General features: G+C 52.9%; 2 protein-coding genes across 2 annotated transcripts in view; one reads left to right on the forward strand and one right to left on the reverse strand.

Moving 5' to 3' along the window:
* The window catches only part of LOC116937591 (metabotropic glycine receptor-like), a 55,588-nt gene extending 50,170 nt beyond the window's left edge, over positions 1–5,418 (forward strand). Inside the window, exons 10-11 of the mRNA XM_032944742.2 lie at positions 1,914–2,063; positions 2,639–5,418. Coding sequence (XP_032800633.2) covers positions 1,914–2,063; positions 2,639–4,840 — 2,352 coding nt within the window. The 3' untranslated portion in view covers positions 4,841–5,418. The remainder of the gene's footprint in view (positions 1–1,913; positions 2,064–2,638) is intronic.
* Positions 5,419–9,270: 3,852 nt separating this feature from the next.
* On the reverse strand, positions 9,271–19,761 carry EIF2B2 (eukaryotic translation initiation factor 2B subunit beta). Its single transcript, XM_032944730.2, has 9 exons — positions 19,675–19,761; positions 18,897–19,367; positions 17,411–17,531; positions 16,489–16,637; positions 15,664–15,827; positions 13,170–13,265; positions 12,400–12,537; positions 11,080–11,146; positions 9,271–10,021 (listed from the first exon to the last, which is right to left on the reverse strand). The coding sequence occupies exons 2-9, from the start codon at positions 19,066–19,068 to the stop codon at positions 9,864–9,866; spliced, it is 1,065 nt and encodes a 354-aa protein (XP_032800621.1). The 5' UTR covers positions 19,069–19,367; positions 19,675–19,761; the 3' UTR covers positions 9,271–9,863.
* Positions 19,762–20,696: the final 935 nt, after the last annotated feature.

The following is a 20,696-nucleotide window of genomic DNA, read 5'->3' on the forward strand; positions in this document are numbered from 1 at the left end:
GGGAGGGAGGGAGGGAGGGAGGGAGGGAGGGGAGGGAGGGAGGGAGGGAGGGAGGGGAGGGAGGGGAGGGGAGGGAGGGAGGGAGGGAGGGAGGGAGGGAGGGAGGGAGGGAGGGAGGGAGGGAGGGGGGGAGTGAGCCCCCGGACACTGCCCACTGTTGCACGAGCGCTCGGGACCCATGGACGAGTAAAATGGTGCTCGTTACGTTGTCATGCCAACACGCGTTTGCCCACCACACCAGTGAGCCTTCAGCGCTTTGTACCGCCGCTAATGTATGCACGTTAAGTTAAATCGGACCTTTCCATTTAAATGTTTTATTGTGTTTTTTTTTTTTGGGGGGGGGGGGCTTTTATTTATCTTGCAATTGTTCTATCGGGGTTAATGTAAAAAAACAGCTGCGTTTTAAATGTTCAATTGTTTGATCAATTGCGTGGAGCAGTCCTTTCATTTGCTTTCTTTCCATCTCTGTTCGCTTGATCCGGCCACGACTGAATGACGGTTTCCCTAATACGATCAGCTGTCGGGTAATAATACAACCCAGAGTTAGCAGTCATCAGCCTACGGAGGGCAAACATTAACTGGTGACGGCTCGATACATTCTTCGACGAAAGAAAGAGCGCAGAATGCACACGAGAATTAGAAATGAGGCCTGCAAGAACTCGGTGTGACTGCTGCGGTTTTGTAGGCGCCGTTTCCTATCTAGGCACTGCGACGAGTTCAACAAGTTTCACTAAGCACGGGAGATTTGTAGCGTTGGAAATTGTTAACCGTGGCAGAAATCTACATCGACGTGAATGTCCGCAAATACTTTTCATCGAAATCCAAACTGTCGGCGCGATCGTGTAAGATTGCGAATGTGCACTTCTAGTAGACGTGCAACGTTGGGCGAAAGTTGGGCCAACGTTGGCATGTGGTGGGAACCGTTGGGCCAAAGTTGGGTCAGCATCGCGTGCTTAATGTATTTCTACATCCGTGCCGTAGAGTGCATGTGCGCACATGTGCGATTCAAGACACGTGTGCGTGTCATGATGTATGTGTATGTGTTCATGCTTGTTTTGATGTATGTACATATGCATCTGTGGTATGTGTATCTGCGTGCATGATATTGTGTGTGCATGCCATTGTGTGCGTGCCGTCCGTGATGTATTTTTACACAAGGTGTGTGTGTGTGTGTGTATATGCACACATGTATGTATGTGTGCGCAGTGCACTGGTTAGCACACTGAACTACAAACCCCGTGACACAAGATTGATTCCCACTCGTGTCTCACATCGCTGACAAATATCTGAACCGGTCCTGGGCCTCCCTGAGATTGACTCAACCTCAGCTTCGTACATGGGAGACAAAGGCTGCCGGGCATGGTGATGGCCACCCACCCTCTCGTTTGTGGTCATCGTAATAATATCAACTTGTAATGAGCCGCGCACTATTTGCTCACTCTGGTAGAGAGAGAACGACTCAGAGGCGTGGGGAGCCAAAGACAAACAGCAAGGCAGCCGTGTGGCGAGCCAGTGCCAACAATTGCTCAAGCCCTTCGGTCCTCTGTATATGAAGCTGTTGTCGGCCAATTAATGCGTGTTTGCATGTGGGATGAAATTGAAGCAAGCGGAGAAAACCCACACATGCAAGGGGGAAACACTCTATCCCGGACAGACGAAACAGGTGGGGTCCACGTTTCTGCTGTGCCGCCTTCTGGCGAGTCAGGGTACGGCTCCTCGACGCCCGCGGAAAGAGAGTCTCGCGACATGCCTCCTAAGTGCCGGCTTGCAGGCATGTCCGCGAACAGCACTTGCCCCAACAGTCCATTACAGGGTACAGGGAGGAATCTTTGTCTTTGTTGTTCCCCGCTAGCGCCCACCTCTCACCCCCTGCCCCGCCTCCCACCCCCCCCCCCCCCCCCCTCCGCGTGCAGTTCGCCTGCTCCGGAGCGACGCTGCGGGACGACATCGCTGCAGAGGCGTACGAGGACGAGCTGGACGTGATGCGGCGCTCGGGCTCCTACCTCAACTCCAGCATCGCCTCCGCCTGGAGCGAACACAGCATGGACCCCGAGGACCTGCGGGTGAGACGCAGGGCGGAGGGTGTGGCTAGGAGATGTTAACTACCTCTCCTGGTATGCAGGAAGTCGTGGGTTCGATCCCAAATGCTGACGCCTGCTGTATATTTGGAGTTGGCGGTGTCTCTCTCCCAGCGGTCATGTGGAATTTTCTCCGTGTTCTCCGGTTTTCCCCTCCACATTTAGAATCATGCGTTTAGAGTAACTCGCTGCTATACATTTCCACGTGATAAGCCACTTCATTGAGCTATCATTTGTGGCCAGGCCGCTTCTGAAAATAGCTATAGAGCTCAGCGGGCTTTACTTGGTAAAATAAAAAATAGTTTAGTTTTACGGTGGCCCCAGTGGTAAGGGCATGACCGCTCGAGGTGTATCGATTCATCACTTCACCATCATCGGCCATGAACAATCCACTGCTGGATTAAGGCCTCCCCGAAGCCGTTTCTCACAGTTTTGCACAGCTCCATGGAATGTCTGCACGTTGAACTGCTTTCAAACCGTACGTAGCCGGCCGTGCTAATCGGGAGGCGTGTGTCCCTGTCCACGTTTGTCGTTCACCGAGTATTGCCTCGCCACCGCAGGACGAGCTGAAGCGGCTGTATGCGCAGCTGGAGGTCTACAAGGGCCAGAAGATGCTCTCCAACAACCCGCACCTGCAGAAGAAGCGCAGCTCCAAGAAGGGCCTCGGCCGCTCCATCATGCGCCGCATCACCGAGCTGCCCGAGAACGTCGTGCGGCAGAGCAGCCGCGAGGAGCGCGACCGGGGGGGCGGCGGCGGCGGCGGCGACGGCCACGGGGCGGGCGGCTCGGCGGGCTCCGCGCACGGCCCCCACACGCCGGGTTCCTGCAAGCGGGTGGCCATCGCCGCCTCCGCCGGCGTCGTTGCCGCCACCGGCGTCGCCGCGGCGCCTTCGCCCACGGCGGACGCGGCGAAGGGGGGGAGGGCGGAGCAGCAGCAGCAGCAGCAGCGGTCGTCGACAGCGACCGGCACCACGAACCACAAGGCGTTCGCCCTGCCCAAGTCGTACAGCTCCTACGACCACTTGCTGGAGCAGTCGGAGCCCAGCTCCGCGTCGACGTCGGAGAAGGCGGAAGCGGAACCGCTGCCCGGGGCGGGGGCCGGCTCCGGTGACGGGGGGGTAGAGGCAAGCTCCCCGCGGGACAGGTCGGCTCCCAGCTCGGGGTTGGCGTCCGGGAAGGAGATGAGCCCAGACGGGGAGGCGCGCGGCGAGAGCGAGTCGGTCGACTCGGCGCCGCTCGTGTGCCGCTCGGCCAGCGCGCACAACCTGTCGGCCTCCGACAAGAGGTCTCCATCGTCCGCAGTGGGCAAGCACCACCACCACCACCACCATCACCACCACAACCAGCACCAGCACCACCACCACGTGCTCAAGCCGTCGCTGCTGCAGAAGTCGCTCAGCCTCATCAGCGGCGCCAGGGAGAGGACGGCTGCCCTCTCGGGCAAAGTGGGCGTCAGCGAAGCCAAGACGGACGAGGCCAAGGTGGCGACGACTCCAGTGGTGGCGGCGGTGTCGGAGGCCGTGGGCCGAAAGGACCACGTCGCCCAGGAGGAGACGAAGACTGCCAAGGTCCCGGCCGCCGCGGCCACAGGGATGAAGCGCACCGTCACCGTCGCTGCCGCCGCAGCGACCGCCGCCAGCGAGGCTAAGGAGCGCGTGAAGGCCTCAAGCCTCAAGTCGCGCCAGGAGGAGAGCCCGCGGCCGCAGTCCCCGCAGACGCATCACCCGCAGCGCAACTCGTCGGAGGAGCGCCACGGCGTAACGTTCGCCGACAACACACCGCGGCCGGAAGAGGAGTATAACCGTGAGGAGGTGTGCCCCTGGGAGTTCCAGGGCATGGCGTCCACGCCGCCGCCGCCCGTCGACCCGTCGCGCCCGCAGAAGCACGTCTCCATCGCGCCGCAGAAGCACACGTCCATTGCCGGGGCACGCTACCACAGCCTGGACAGCACCCAGTTCGCCGGGAAGCTGCCCGAGGTCGGCCGCCACAGGGCAGCACTGGCGCCCGTGCGTCACCAGAGCCTTACGGAGGTGGTCGGCGGCGGTGGCGGCGGCGATGGCGCGAGCAGGAACGGCGCCGCACCCGAGACGGCCGCGGTGGCCGAGACGAAGGCACCGCCGCCGCCGCCGCCGCCGCCGGCGGCGAGTAGCCCCGAGGACGGCACGAAGAAGCTCAGCCCTATGGCCGAAGCCGTCAAGCCGGTACCGGCGCAGGCGGTCGCCGTGCCGCCGCAGGACAAGCCAGCGCCGGCGGCGCCGGTGGTGGTAGCGGCGGTGGCCCGTGCCGACGTCTGCCCCTGGGAGGTGCAGCCCGGGGAGGCGGACGAGCCGGGTGCGGAGGCCGGCGACGGCTCGGCCCGCAAGCCGGCTGCCAACCTGGGCGACATCTGCCCCTGGGAGCTGGAGGCGGAGATTCCCTCGTCCTCGTCCGGCCGCGCGGTGCACGGCCTCACCGTCTCGCCCACCGCCGCCGCCACAATGGCGCCCGAGGCGCCGGCGAGCGACAGGTCCCCAGGCGGCGGGAAGTCGGAGGCGGACTCGGCGCACGAGCTTGCCGGGCCCGGGCACCCGAAGCTGCCGGCGAAGTCGTTGGGCTCGGCGTTCAAGAGCCTGGTTTCGGGTGGCAAGAAGAGGGACAAGGGAGGAGCAGAGCGTCCCAATCACCCGGGGGGCCCTGGCAACGATCGGGTCAGAGCTGCCGCGGCCCCGGCAGCCGCGCAAGGGACGGCCAAGCCGAGAGAGGGCGACCGATCGAAAAGATAAGGGTGGCTTTTCACAAAATCAAACGCCAGAGAACAATGGGGGGACGACGCTGCGCGAGGAAGCACGACTCCCGTGTAGAAACCCGCCCGCGAATGCCCGTCGACTGCGTCGGCTCGGAAGATTGAATGTGGCGGTGCTCCCCACGGCGGCGGTCTGGCAGAACTGGTTTTATGCATGCAAATAAATCGGGACCTACGAGCCTCTGGGGCCGTGCAGTGACTGTAGCGCATTAGGCCGTGGGTGGGTGGGTGGGACCTGTGTTCAGTGCCTGGGTAGTTTTCCGTGCAGAGACGTGCGTGTGCGTTCGTGCGTGATTCCCCCGTCCACTCACCTGTACAAGCGGTTTTAACGTCGACAGCCTTTATCTCTCCTCCTCTTAGGAAAAAAAGTAAGACCTGCCCGTTCACTACATATTTATATGTATGCTGTACATGTACGTATGTATATGCAATACGCAGTTTATGTGTATGTATATATGCAGTGTTTACGTCTGGATACATCATATGTACATATATGCTGTGTGTATATGTATATAGCGTGTGTATTCATACACAGAATACATGTACCGTAAAATCATGGCTCTTGTTTTTTTGTTATCCGTTGAGTTTACTTTTCGTTGGTGACGAGTAATAACCACGAACAGCAGCACGTGGCGGTCATTGCGAGCAGCGTCGCCACGTGATCGTCACGTGATCGTCACGTGTGTGTCACTTTCGCATGACGCACTGGGCTCCCCCCACCCCCATCACCGTTAAAAATCGTTACTTGGAATCATGAGAGTGAGAGATCGGCACCTTCTCTCTCGGTGTCAGTGTGTAGCGCGGCAGTGCCGAGTCACCCCAGGGGCCTGTCCTGACTCGGGGTGGCTCGGCAGTGCTGGCTCCATGAGAGTCCACGTTGCCAAGCGAGACCCCGGGACCAAAGCGTCTTCGGTCAAATCACTCCCACATCTTCTGCACTCCCCCCCCCTCAACCCGGTCTTCACCCATTTAGCCGCGTTCTCCGCTCGATGAAAACAGTGGCGTGACAACGCACGCATCTATGCACACGTGGACGTTGCTGGAGGATCGGTTGTCGCCACGTGGCTCCGAGCGTGGTGGCCCACTGTTGTTTTTAGATCCCCCGCTTTCCCAATGCGAGCAGCTGGCCCTGGTGAAACCAGGCTCGCCAAGGACGAGCGAGCGAGCGAGAGGTGACAATGATCTCAGCCTAAACACCAATGCCTGCACAAAACCTCACCGTGCGTTTTGTCCTCGATCGGACCTCATCACTCCGCTCTGGCGACAGATCGACCGATTGGTAATTTGATTTTTATTGCTAAAACCGCCCCTCGCCGAGGAAGCGCAAGCGCCGTTGAGTTTCAGGATCGGCCGAACGGATGACCCCCCCCCCCCACCCCAAGTGTTTCTGTGGCTTACACTTAGCCCCCCCCCCATCCCCTCAACTCCAACTACAATAAAGCACAGGCTGCCCTTACACTGATGGAATTCTCAGAGCAAAGCCGTGACTTCAGCACTTTCATACTCTTTGGCTCTATTCGGTAAAGTCACGTAGGTAAAAAATAAGATAACAAAAATCTAGAATTCAGCACTTTCCTTTTGTAGATCACTCCCCTAACCGTGATGTTTATTGTCACGTTTCACTGTCGTCCAGTTAAGACAATCGCTTTGTTTTATTTATTTGTGCGACCGCCCCCTCGATTATCTGCGGTTTATGGGGGAGCAAGAGGGCGTGGGCGGGCGGCACGGATAAAACAAAACAGACGGAATAACGGAAAACACGTGTCAATTTGGCAAAGCCATTGTGTCCGTTGCCAACCTATTAAGGGTCGCGAGGACACAGACCTACGCGTTCTCTCGTCGACGTGATTGCGGTCAGACGGGCACCCAGTGCCCCAGACCCCCTCGACGATCGAGAGGAGTCGCAAAAAATACAAAGCAGCGGTGGCACGTGCGAGAGACGCAAACGAAGACCGTTAATCAGCCCGCGGATAATCGAGTTGAGGTTGATTTCTCCCCCTTCCCCGCCTGTCTTCACCGCACTGCGTTTCCCCATGCCGTGAATGGTCGGAGCGTGGCTGCCGTGCGTTGTGGTTCGGTTCTCTGCTTCTTCCCACTTCCCGCTCGGCATCGTTTCTCAGGCCAGAACGGCGGCGTGCGCTCGCTGTGTTCAGGCGCGAACGCTCGCTGTGTTCAGCGGCCTCACCGTTCCTGCCCTCACGGGCGCGCGGCGACCACCTGCTCGAGGAGTTGGCGTCGGACGTGGGTTTTTATTCTGATGACTGCCATTATCATCATTAGTACGACAGATTGAGGTTTTGCAGAGTTGGGCACTGCTCCGCGTTTGTTCCGCCCCGCATCGTTATCAAGGGGGTGTGGGTGGGAGGGGGAATGAAGCGAGTTTCGTATGTAGCGTTTCAAGAAAATATGCAAAATACAACCAAAATGATGAAAACCATGCGTTGGCGAGCTTAAGTATGAGAGGCAATGCTGAATGTCGTATGATAAATGTGTAATGCATAAATGGGTTTTTAGTAACCGTGCGTTAATTTGTGGTTGTCCTAGTATTACCGTTGATGTAATATATTATAAGTCTTCCCGATGGTGACTTTTCCAGGCACAGATTTCCACTCACAATAAGGCTACAACCACAAAGGTCATGTTCCTTGTTCAAGTCCATCCGCAAAATGAATGCATGCTCTTATGACAGCACTCCCAGCAATGGAAACCCAACACCCTAGGTAGATAAGGAACCTTGCTGGAGTGAAAATGTTCTGCTTCGATGGACTTTCATCCAGATTAGGGACTGTCGGTCAGTTCTAGGTGATGCATGCTGGTGCATACTGGTAGTTGATTGAAATACAGAGTTGGTAAATACCAACCGATGCATCGATTTGGCGATTAACTTATGCTTCGGTCGCACCTGTAGGACGACGCACGTGTGGAATAACGTGCCATCACGGTTTTTTCAATGTATGCGTTTCATGTAACGGGTTCGTGCGACCAGTGCATCCACTCGAGGCGCTTCATTCGCTGCAAATCAATCATTGAATCGATCAATCATGATCATATGCCGAGTAACTTCCGCAATAACCACCGGTGTTCTGGACCTCTCACGACACGGAGCTTTTCCAAGGGCCTTGTATTCTCCCAACCCGATACAACCAGCGCCCCTCGCGTATCACTCCGTCAAAAGATCGCTAGCGCCCATGGGTCCACATGAAAAACGGGTAAAACCCCTGGAGGTGTAACTCGGGGGCAGCTCGCCTGCACGCAGCGATAGCGCGGCGAGCAACAAACGTGGCGTGAACCCGCGACGCCACGCACGGTCACCATCGGAAGGACGGAGCGACGGCCACGGCGAACGACGACGGGAAGGCGCTTGGGGCCGTGTCTCAAAGTCGAATGTAGGGCAACGGTCGCAACAAGTAAATGGGCATTTACTAGGAGCAACGAAGGCAACTGGGTACGGCGGTGGCAGTTTGACGGGTACTGTATGGCCGATGAAAACAGAGTTTGTGCAAGCGTGTGTGTTTGTTTTTTTCACGAATGCTCTCCAGAGTGCACACAACCCCTCGGGTAGTCAGGCGACCTCTGGTGATGATCCGATTGGAAGTTTCCATCGCCACGCCGGCGATTTGCTCAAATTTCAGGTCACGACATTTTTTCGCAGAGTAGAAAACGGTGCAAGTGCTGCCAACGGGAGGGCAGAGCGGGCGAGAGCAAAATGGTGCACGAGCGGAGAGGTCCAAGCGGACGACCGGGCACGTCCTCCATCCCCGGCGGACTTCGTTCGCCTCTCAAACCAACTGCGCGACACGCCGCTCGCTTCGTTTCTTGTCGCGGCTCGACCAGTGTCGCGAGCCTCGCCTCGCGACAGCTCGCCAACAAACAAAACGAGCCACTCGACTCCTCGACCGCTTCACCCGACCCAAGGGTCACGCTGCGGGAGGAGTTCCATCCGTCAGGCGCCGGCCTCTCGCCAGCAACGGTCGCCGCTGCAATCCTCTCCCGTTTTTTGTTTTTTTTAAACGACGTCCCGTGGTTTTTATTTTCAAAGTCAAACTACCGGCGGGGTCCTCTACACACTCGTCTTGTCGCTCCGGTCGGGAAAGAATCTTTCCGCGCAAGCTGTGAAGTTTGGTGGTGTTTTTGTGGGTCTTGAGGAAAGTGCATGCTGTTGTGCCCGACTGGTAGGGGAGGGCGGTGGGGGATCTGTGACGCCTGCAGTCTTTTCTAGTTGTTAAAAACAAACGTTCCCCCCCTCAACACGCTGATTTGTCGTCAATATTGTTACCGCACCGTTAGCCATTACCACTTCTTATATATTACAAACGATATACATACTGTAACATTGTGCAATATGTTTGTGATATTGTGAGGAGATAAAAGTGCTTTACACAAAAAAGAAATCCAAGTCCCACAACCCAATGGTTTTTCCTCTTTTATTTTCGTCACACTCTACATGAACGCGATATTTGTGTGCGTGTCCACGTATTGGTTTGCAACGTGCGTGATGGTTTACTCCACCGAAGGGCGCGTCTCCTCGGCGCGTGCCACATCTGACTTGCGCGCAAGTGCTCACCGATGCCTTGCAACGCGATGCCGTTCGAGCGCGTCCACGTCGCACGCGGGACGTTCATCTAACGAGCGTCTCAGCCGAGGGCACGAGGCGGCGAAGACTTGAATCGTAACTGTGGAGGTGCCCGTGTTAATCTTGGGTTGGGTAAGCACCGTGGCTTCCCAAGCGTTGTTGAAAGGGTGGCCAGGAAGATGGCAGCGCTGTCACCCCCCCTCGTATGCGTGGGGGATTTCTCCGGCGGGTGCAGGTTTCCTCTCAATTGACAAACACGCTTCACAAGTAATGGCCAACGCAAAACAAAATTATTTTTAGGTTTCTCCTGCGCAAATCAGTGGCTGGGGACATCCGAGGAAAGATCGAGCTCCGTGAAGGCGAGCGATGACGAGCGGCGCACGAGCGAGCGGCGGAGTTTTGCACTTCTCGGTTTCCGTAAAGGTACGGGTCACAGGTCGTGGTCATCCGGATGGTAGAGCTCGCTCATGAGGCGGTAGATGTAGGAAGGCGCATTGCCCCCGATGTTGGAGATGAAGAGGGTGATGAGCTCGGGAGGGACGTAGTCGAACACGGGACAGTAGACGCTCACCTTGGAGAGGATCTCGCCTGGAAGGACACGGGGCCACACACGTCAACAGTGCCCCCTCGCTCGAACAGGTGAGGAATGCAAAATCAGGTTATGTTTGACCCTTTCTGGAAATAAAACAGGTGTGTTAAGATGTTCCAACACCAAATAGATAGTTTTGCAAGGAATCAGGTCTGCATTTAACCACACTTGTGGTGAACATGGAAACAAACATGTCCTGATGATATACATGCATTGCCTTTGAAACTGATTGGCAGGTGAGGAGGGCCTACTGGAATTCACCGGGTCTTTTGTATGTCTGTTGAAGTTCTTTCGCACTGTACGTAGCCAACCGGGCTCATCGGAGACCTTGTCAACGTTGTAAGAATGAATACCTTGTATGTTCATCTACCAATCTGAAGCTGGGGTAAATGTTCTAATTTGGGACTGACGGTCAACGCTGTGACACAATGACCTACTCTCGCGAATGACATCATCAGCAGGCCGATGCGCACTCCTTCGTTAATGGATAATTATCTAAAGACAAGCCAGTGTTAGTGTGGCCATGCACCCCAAACTATGGACCCGCACAAGTAAACCAATGTAGTCCGTGTTCCTTCAATGGAGGAATAGCAAAAGCACGAGCTCTCTCCTGAAGCCCTCGCATGGCGAGCAGCCTTCGACATCACCATTAATCTCTTGAACAATGCCACGCGCTGGAATGGGGTCGTTAATGGTTACAGGAGATAATACACTCCTTATGTTCTTGCTGAAGTTCTAGGTTCTTTTGAACAAAATATTGAGCTCACCAATCACTTGTCAATTAAATTGTTAAAATGTATTTCAAAGATGATTTAATTTCAAATGTTTCACGGCGCATTCAGCCAACGCTGAGAACTAAAACATTTATGGGTCTAAATATTTTTCCATTTTGTATAGGTGCTTTTTGTTTTCATTAAAAGTCCGGCACGTTTTTCCACATCCCTCCTCCAGCAGAGCAATGTGCAAATTGGCAGTGGGAACTCTCTTGTTCCTCTTGCGGGCTCTGAGCTGACAGCATGGGCCCCTGGGTCACAGGGCTCGGCAAAGCGACACTCACCTTCCGAGAAAGGAAGCACCTCTTGGGGGGAGACAAATTTGTGGAACGCGTCGTGTTCATTCGGAAACTAGAAAAAAACATGTATTTCTTGCGGTGAGTGCTCAGAACAATGACAAGCTTTTTTTTCATTCTTGGTTCTTTCGGTAAAGTCACGTTGAAGGGAAACAATAAAATATATATCAAAACAATACAATTCTCACGACGTTTCGACTGCAACACAAGCAGTCATCACCAGGTGTGAAAACCAACGGCAAGAACATTTGAAAGAAGTGGCGATTTGTATTTATTTATTTTTAAACGTTAGCGCCAAAAAAATAAAAAAATAAAAATACAAACCGCCACTTCTTTCAAATGTTCTTGCCGTTGGTTTTCACACCTGATGATGACTGCTTGTGTTGCAGTCGAAACGTCGTGAGAATTTTATTGTTTTATATATTTTATTATTTTATTGTTTCCCTTCAACGTGACTTTACTGAAAGAACCAAGAATATGAATCACTGCAGTCACGAAAGCTTTAAATCAAAAGTCTTTTTTGTTTGTTTCACAGCCTGACAAAACCTAGGTGTATTGTAAGGAGTGTGTCAACATGAACTGTAACGGTCAAAAAATAGTCTCGACCTGCAGATCCGGAGGTGCAAACTTAAAGATTCTCAGCTGACAGAGATATCGGGACTTGGCTGAAGCTGACCACCCTTTAAGCCTCATAGATCGTGTTCAGAACGTCTAAAAATGGAATTCCAGACGTGGCTGAGTAATTAGGCGTGCCAACACTATGTCAGACCATCAGAGCAACGAGCCTGCACTGCTGACATCTTGGGTTTGAATCTGGGCAGTCATCAATAATAAAACAATGTTCTTAAGTTAAGTGAGTCAGTCTGGTCACCAATGACTCCACAAAAAAAACACATTTGGGTGTTGAATTCAGTTCATTCGAGCTCCGAGAATTCCGATTTTTTTTTGTTTGGTTCGAGGTGAGATTTGCACTCTTGAGAACTTGTAAAAGGTGTGCACCTGGTATTGCTAAAGAGGCCTACTGAAGGGGGACGTCAGAAGTAGTTCCATGACATCTGCAAAGACCTTTCTCCAACATTGCCACTAGCTGTGACAATTGCTTCATATTATGGACATAACACTGGCAATCCAATTGGAATAGAAATGAAAGTAAAATTAGGGAAAAAAAACAAAAGCAAACGGAACTGTTATCCACGGGCTGCGGTGCATCAGCTTTTAAAGTCGACGTCGGGAAAAGCCTCCGCTCGCACTTCCTGCCGGAAAGTATCGTGCGTGTGCGTGTGCGGTCGTGCGTAGGTGCGTACGTACCTGCGGCGAGAGCTTGTACATGTGTGCGCACACGATGACCGGCGTCGAGTAGTGCTTCGCGGCCAGGGCGAGCGTCTGAGCGCCGTTCACGGCCTTCAGACCCCCGTTGGCGAGCACCGTGTGCGTCCCCAGGATTACCTGCGCATGGCAGCGGGCAGAATGTTCAATCGGTGCGAAGAACGTCCTACAAAGGCCCACCGAGGGCAGAAGGCCTCCAACCCTCATGTATATTCATTTGATCTTCATTCTCACTCAACTGAAAGAAGTTTTACACTCCAGCAGCAAAGGCCAATAACAATGGCAAACGGGCGTACGAGTTGAGCGACGTCATCTAGACACGTAACGTCTCACCCTCCCAGTGCTGCGATGATTTTTACGATACGGGGTCACGGTTACATTTAATAATCCAGAGCATGTTGATAATTTTCCCCGTATTGTTTCCATATATAATTATTTTTCTCCCGACTCGTTTGTACGGTAACGTTCACTTGATTAACTAACACGCAATAGCATATCATCAGCATGGATGGTAAATCATAGATTCCTACACGTGACATTTGATGCATGCATCCACCATGCATGCAACGTGAGCATGAGAGAGAATTTGAATCGATGCATCGTTAAATGCCTCCACCCCTAGGGTTTGCATTTTAACAAATCCACCTAAGCGTGGAGCCGCATGCTGTCCTACCACTCGGTGTGCCGAGGCGTTTGTTTGCATTGCTCATCGACGCGAGCGTCACAAGGGCTTGGGAGTGCACGCTGATTACCTTGTTCACTCTGGACATCATCGCAAATATAGCAGCGTCTGTGATGAGTGTCGTCTCAATGCCGACTTTAGCCAAGCTCACCGCCAGCTTTTGACCCTGTAACGATCGGACGTCTGTGTCATCCGGTGCCATTCGAAATGAGAACGGGGAAATAAACAAAACATCGCGTGCACAGCGTTCACCTTCGCAAATATGACATGCTCGATTTGTCGTTAAATCTGGCTCGGGAAGACGTGTTTTATTATGCAAGCGTGACGGAGAGCGAAATGGACTGTGTGCGCTTGTGCGTAAAGGGGCGTGGAGTGTGGACGGGCACCCGTGCGTGAATTCGCGCGGGCGTGCATCTGCGCTTGCAAAGCGTGAGCGTCGAGGAGGGCGTGCGCTCCTGCCCGTTCGCGTGTCCGTCAATGCAGGGGCGGGCGGTGTGGGTGTCCACTCGAGGGCGAGCGTTTTTGAATTTTGCCCGATCTCATGAGTTTAGGATCGTGTGCGTGCACTCAGTGGGCGTCTGAAAAACAAACACGCTTTTGTGCATCAGTGCGAGCTACGGAGCCCAACGGTGTGTGTAAACAACAAGCCGCTGTGCTTTAGGTGTAGATGTACTCTGCTGCACACAATGACGATTATTATTAATTGCACTCTGTACCGAGTATTATGGATCATTTAGGCTTTTAAGAACGTTGTCTATTAGCAACAAAATAAACAAGCAGACAATACATCTCCTCCTTGTATCTGTTCCTCCACGTAAAAATGTATTTGTTATCCCGCCCATCAACTGCAAGGCCTTCTGGAAGTGTACATTTCCGTAGCAATGGTGCAATACAAGAAAACTCTTTCCCAGTTTTGACACAGCATCTCATCAGCAACATCAGGCTTGCTTGAACGAATGCTGCTGAACAGTCAGCTGGTATAGCTCCAATGCACCCTGCCGCATGCAAGTCTTTGTGGACATTACGTAAACAAGGGTGTGAAGCCCCGCAGGTGTGTGCCTGCTATGTAGAGTTTCACATTAAATGTTTTCAGATGTTGGATTGAAAAAAAACTAATTTTATATATTAATATTAAAATGTAATAATGTAAAAACATAATAAAGGTTTTTGGGTTAGATCGCGTTATTTATAAATGTGTCGTAACCCTCTACCACCCGACACAGCCAATCAGCAAAAAAAGTGTCACGTTGACAAAATAGTTCACTACTTTAGCCCACCGGTGTGTTGAAGAGTGAATCCACAACATTTACAGTTTGAGTACGACGTTTCGCTGGTAATTACATCCAACATCATCGGGCAATTCGCCAGAATGTTAAAGCCCTCGCTTGCTCCCGGTCTTAAATAGAGCAGCAGGGTAACGTCATCATTTAACTCATTTCAGGTGCAGTGATTTGAGGCGGAGGGGGGGGTATTGTAATTATATAATCGATTGGTAATCAGTCAATGGTTATGAGTAGCAATGAGTTATAGATTAGTAATTAGTTGTAATGTGTTATTGTGATTATATGCTACGTTAGTAATCCGTTAATTAGTATGCGTTTCCCCTATAAGGTATTGTAATATGTATTATTTAATAATACGCTTCCAAGCCGCACTAAGCCTGTAGCTGTCAGAGCGATTAAAGTTATTTCTCAAATCACTGCACCTGAAATGAGTTAAATGATGACGTCACCCTGCTGCTCTATTTAAGATCGGGAGCAAGCGAGGGCTTTACCATTCTGGCGAATTGCCCGATGATGCAGGATGTAATTACCAGCGAAACGTCGTACTCAAACTGTAAATGTTGTGGATTCACTCTTCAACACACCGGTGGGCTAAAGTAGTAAACTATTTGTCTTTTGTCAACGTGATACTTTTTTTTGCTGATTGGCCGTGTCGGGTGGTGGAGGGTTACGACACATTTATAAATAACGCGATCTAACCCAAAAACCTTTATTATGAATATTGGTCGCGAAAGCCTACGTGTTAAATGTAAAAACAGTAAAAAAATTATATAACTAGAACATTTTTATTTTTAAATTATTTAAGCAAAACTGACGTGGTGTGATGGCATTTTGGTGGGGAAATAATGGAAGTAGTGCCACTGATATGACATCATTTCCTGTGACATACTTCTGCTCAATGCGAAACTTTTTTTTAGGATCGTCCGAATATTTGGGAAAATGTCCACGTATGTGAGCATTCTCATGAAGGACGCGAGTGGTCAATTGGAGGCAGTCGCTCTCCAATAACGGAGGCCAGAGTCGAGCGGAGGGCCAGGTGGCTAAAATGCAGCAAGTTGGCACAGTAGGGGGCACAGCTGGTGAATCTGCCAGTCATCTCAGTCAACCCATGGCACCTAGTCTGTCCCGTGACCTCCTGTCAGCGAGCCTTTGACACTTTGACACTTCACATAGCCTCAGTGCACCTAGCCTGGCACAGGGGCCGTGGTGACATCACCGTCGCTTCGTGGCGACTGGCGGGTATTAGTATTGATGCGTGCACGCACGCACGCACGTACGTACGTGACAGAACGGCGCACACTCGGCCACGATGACGTGGAATTTGCGCTTGCGAGCAGCTTCCTTGAGAAACGCGTCCACGGTGCGGGACATACCCATCGTCATTATCACCTCGTTGGAATGAATGTGCTCCAATGCCTGCATAGCTATGTTGTCCACACTGCCCTCTGCATCGAGATGGGGGAAGGCACGGGAACAGAGGGAAAGGGAGGCGATAAATGGTTGCAGGTTGAGGGTGAGTAGATATGTCTGGAAAGAGCAGCTGTGTTTGCAGATGGGGTTGTGCTATCATTTGCATGCTGCACAATAGCTGTGGATAAAACTATCATGCACTGGATGACATCTTGGTTATCTTTTCTAGATGTGAAATATATGATTTGGCAGGCTGTGGATGACATGTCACGCATCACCATCATCTCCATATGACCAATGTTCCCTTATAGCAGTTTGGCCTAGAGAACATTGCTACCATGTCAAAACTTCACAATTCATGACCCACTCACATCATTACCCACATACATTTTCAAGTACAGAAAGAATACACAATATTGTGTGCAAGAGGTCATGGTTGTGGGTGGGAAGGGGTCACGGTTGTACTGCTTAGGTTATACAGTCGTGTCTTCGGGTTATACCACGTGGTGTTCGACTCCCAAGTGCTTCGTCAACGACTGAATATTCAGTTCCTGAAAAGCTCCCAGCGCGCGAAGCAAGACACTGGGCACCAAGCGAAGCACCACGCGGTACGACCCGGAGACCCGTCGGACAAGTCGTGGTTCGGTTGTGGGCAGTCACGGTAGGTCGGGGGAGAGAGGCACGCGGGTGTCTGACCGAGCTCCAGTAGCAGCTCGTTGATGGCCTCGATGACGATGGGCTTGAGCTGGCTGTAGCTGCTGCTGAAGTCGTCGCTGTGCTGCCCGGCAGTGAGCAGCTTGTGCAGCGATTCCTGCGGGTCGCCTTCCTCGCTGTGGCCCCGCAGCCTTCGTCCCAGCAGTGGCAATGTGATCGGCATTTTTTATTTATTTTATTATTTTAGTCAGGTCTTAGGATGTCATTTAGTCATTCGCTTAGTCGAGTCGGCCTACGTGTTAAACCCACTCTTAGTTGTTGAACACATTCATCAGAAACACTGCTGTAAAATAAAACAGATGTATAAGAGGCAACATTTTGGGTAATGACCTTCTTCATTGCACTTGGATCTTCTTCATGTGCTATGAAGGGCTATTTCCCAAAATGTAGCCCGTTAAATATATTTTTAAGGTAGTTATTGATGAATGTGTTGAGTTGTTTTGTGAATTGGGCTTGTGCACCACTGCAAATGCACCATGACCAAATAATTCCTTATTTTCAATCCCCCAGTATTATCTGGTCTGCCAATAAGTGAACTCAGGAAATATTTTTTGTATACATATATTCAATTACCACTTTTGGTCTTCCTCGGTGCACTGCTGTCTCTAGCATCAATACATTATCTTAAGCTGCAACTTCATTTAGAAGAGTTAATTTCGTCTTGCAGTCGTCAGTCAAGCTTTGGTCTTTGGTGGCTATCAGTCAATGCCATCGTCACACTTTTCATCCTCTCATAATCGTTGACTAAAACAAAAAATGAAAAATACTTTGCTCACGAATACTTTCATCGCCGATTTCGTTAACAACATAAACAGTACTCTTTCGGATCGGGCCCAAAGCGACGAGGTGTCAAGCGAGCCAAGAGAGACTTCGGAGACGGCGAGGGTCGACTATCCCACCCTACCTGGCGTACTCCTCGCGGACGATCTTGAGCACGCGCCGGGTCATGTTACCCAAGGCCGTCTCGGAGGGCTGGGCCTCGGCCATGCGGCGCCCCACGGAGCGGATCACGTCCATGAGCTCTCCTGCCAGCACAGCAAGCGGACAAAGCGAAGACGCCACAGAGCGCCCACCGTTTACGCGTGTCCACACATGCAGTCCCTTGCGTGCAGGTTTGTGTGGGCACGCGTGAGCTTCCCGTCAATGGGTCCCAACGTCTGTGTCGCTGGTGTATCACTAAGTATCGAGGGCATCGTGAGGATGGCATGCAAGCAAAGTGGTAAGCGCATTGAACTACGAACTCCCAGACATCTAGGTTGAATTCTTGGCCACAGTTAACATCAATGGCAAATGATATTTGAACGATTCCTGGGCTTCCCATTGGTCGACTCAGCATGAAATTCGCACCTGGTGCTAAGTGTAAAGATCATCACTGGGGAAACAAAGACAACTCGGCATCGGGCTGACCACACTGCCCTCTTGCACTGTGCTGGTTTCCACAGCAGTCTAAAATGCCTGAGAGGTTTCTCACTCATTGTCACCGAGCACGCGGCGTGTAGCAGTGACGCATTGGTATCGTGGCACCGCGCTATGAGTTCGTATGAATCGGTTGGACTCCTGGCCACAGAGAACACCGTGGACACGAACTGTGTATATGGTCACCTCCAGGTGAATGCCTCCGTACATGCCCAGGTAAACCACGTCTCCCAAGTAGACCCATGTCTGCCATTCCCCCGTGGGTGTACACGCACTGCCACCCCCAATACTCATCTCTCTCGTGTCCCCCCCCGGTTCTCCTCTGCCCCCCCCCAACCATCATTACCTCCCCTCCCTGCCGCCCTCCCCCACTCCTTCCTCGCCACCTCCTTCAATCCCCGTGCCCTCTTTTTCCTGCTGTTTATGTGCGGGTCTTTCCCCTCGCCCCCGTCTCCACCTCCCCACGCACCATCCCTACCTCACCTCTCCCACCCTGTTCTCGCCCCCCGCCACCCAGGCTCCCATTTATCCACCCATCGCCCTGGCCCCCCCTTTTCCTCACATCCCACGTGACCCTTAACCCCAACACTGCCTCCCTCCCCTGCTTACCCCCCAGACCCAAACCCTGTCCACCTCATCCAAAACCTGTCACGCTTTCCCTCGCCCCTCGTTACCCGCGTGGCCCCCCCTCCCTCTTTACCCGCGTGCCCCCCCTCCATCCCCCCCTTTACCCGCGTGCCCCCCCTTACCCGCGTGCCCCCCCTCCCCCCCCTTACCCGCGTGCCCCCCCCCTTACCCGCGTGCCCCCCCCTCCCTCCCCCCCTTTACCCGCGTGCCCCCCCTCCCTCCCCCCCTTACCCTCGTGCCCCCCCCTTACCCTCGTGCCCCCCCCTTACCCTCGTGCCCCCCCTTACCCTCGTGCCCCCCCCTTACCCGCGTGCCCCCCCCCTTACCCGCGTGCCCCCCCCCCTTACCCGCGTGCCCCCACCGTGCCTGCGCCACGGCTCTCCGCAGGACCGTGAGCGCGCCCAGCGCCACGCTCAGGGAGCCGGGCCCGGGCCCCGCGCCGCGCAGCTCCAGCACGAAGGCGTCCAGCCGCTCCGTCAGCTCGAGCTGCAGCCCCTCGCCGCGCTCCGTGGCCGACATCCCGGGGCCGGCGAGCCTCGTCCTGTAGACCCCCCACACGTCCTGTAGGCCCCCCACACGTCCTGTAGGCCCCCCACACGTCCTGTAGGCCCCCCACACGTCCTGTAGACCCCCCACACGTCCTGTAGGCCCCCCACACGTCCTGTAGGCCCCCCGCACGTCTCGTAGGCCCCCCGCACGTCTCGTAGGCCCCCCGCACGTCCTGTAGGCCCCCCGCACGTCTCGTAGGCCCCCCACACGTCTTGAAGGCCCCCCACACGTCCTGTAGGCCCCCCGCACGTCTTGAAGGCCCAAACGTCCTGCACGAGACAGTAGTGGGATTATGGAATCGCGATTCCGGCACCTGTTGGGTTAGATTTTGGATCGTCGATTCGTTTTACGCCACATGTCTTGACGGAATCCCTACCGTATAGCTGCAAGGGTTTACATGAAAGGGGTGTAAAGATTTAACACGCACGCTCCCGCACCCACACAAACAATTCCGATATTCAGCTTAGCGTTCCTGTTTCGAGCCAAGATTACTCTCCCAAGATCACCGGATTTTTGGAATCGTTTCCTGTGCATTTCAAATCCAGTTGCTGGAGGATTCGGGATACTGGATCGTACCGTGGGGCCGATGTGGGCTGCGATGTTTTACACTGTGCAGAGTTGCCACGGTTAGATGTTTCCCGCGAGGGGGACTTAATGGTTTAATTCAGGTGAATCTGCAGCACAAACAGCATGTGAACGACACAGTAATCGACTCTATTGCGCGAATCGTGAACGTCGCAATCGATCTATTTCACAATAATGTACTGCCGAGGACAGCTTAAAATCACCAACACCTATTATTATCGCGGGTGGTATAAGTTTAGAACACGGAGACTGCATTACGCCCTAAAAGGGGATTTTATATATAATTGCTACGACTCAGTGTGGCTTCTTTGGCTAGATATGGGGTGATTATCATAGCACGTGGCATGAACATGTGCTGAGAAGGGCCATTGGCTCCACACATTGCCGATTACATTTGTTCCTTTCAAGGAAGGGTTATCGAAAATGTATTTGCGGTGTTTGTTGTAGGTTTGCGCTTGCGCACCACTGCCAACGCAACAGCACCACCACTACCACGGTGAACTAGTCAATGTTTTGCCGTACAAAAACCAGAGGAAGGGCCTTTGCTATTTGATGCCCCCAGGGTCTGGAATGCTATTGCCTATAAACTGCAACTTGAATCACTACCAATGAGATCTTCACTCAAAACTGCTCTAGAGGAGTTGTACAACCCTAGCTGCCACTGCTATTCAGTGGCCTAAAATATGGCTCTAGATTTTGGTGTTATAATTTATTTATGTAGTTTGTTAAAAATTCGGTCACAGTCCCTATGATCACTGTTACATTGCATTTATGGCTTTGTTTTGGTGATTTCAAAAAGTTTTTTTTTTGTTTTGGCCATGTTTTTGTTTATTGTAGTACGGAGTTAGACTGATGGCCATAATCTTGAGTTGTCTTGTGGTTGTTATTTGACTTGAATCCCACTGGGAGTTTTGCACACAGCGTTGGTGTACGGTGCTATTTCAGGAATATTTTGATGTTTTTTTTTCCTGGATTTTCTGTTTGCACAGTGACACAAAGTCACTTTAAGATGT

The sequence above is a fragment of the Petromyzon marinus genome, chromosome 4, assembly GCF_048934315.1.
Source record: "Petromyzon marinus isolate PM22_M1 ecotype Great Lakes invasive population chromosome 4, UKy_Petmar_22M1.pri1.0, whole genome shotgun sequence".
In the NCBI taxonomy this organism is placed as follows: Eukaryota; Metazoa; Chordata; class Hyperoartia; order Petromyzontiformes; family Petromyzontidae; genus Petromyzon; species Petromyzon marinus.

Coding starts and splice junctions, on each gene's coding strand:
- EIF2B2 (XM_032944730.2), bottom strand. CDS start 19,068: ATGTCGGCCACGGAGCGCGGCGAGGGGCTGCAGCTCGAGCTGACGGAG. Junction 13,266..15,663: donor AGTGTGCGCCGTTCTGTCAC/GTACGTACGTGC, acceptor CGATCGTTACAG/GGTCAAAAGCTGGCGGTGAG. Junction 11,147..12,399: donor TGTACAAGCTCTCGCCGCAG/GTACGTACGCAC, acceptor GTTTTTTTCTAG/TTTCCGAATGAACACGACGC.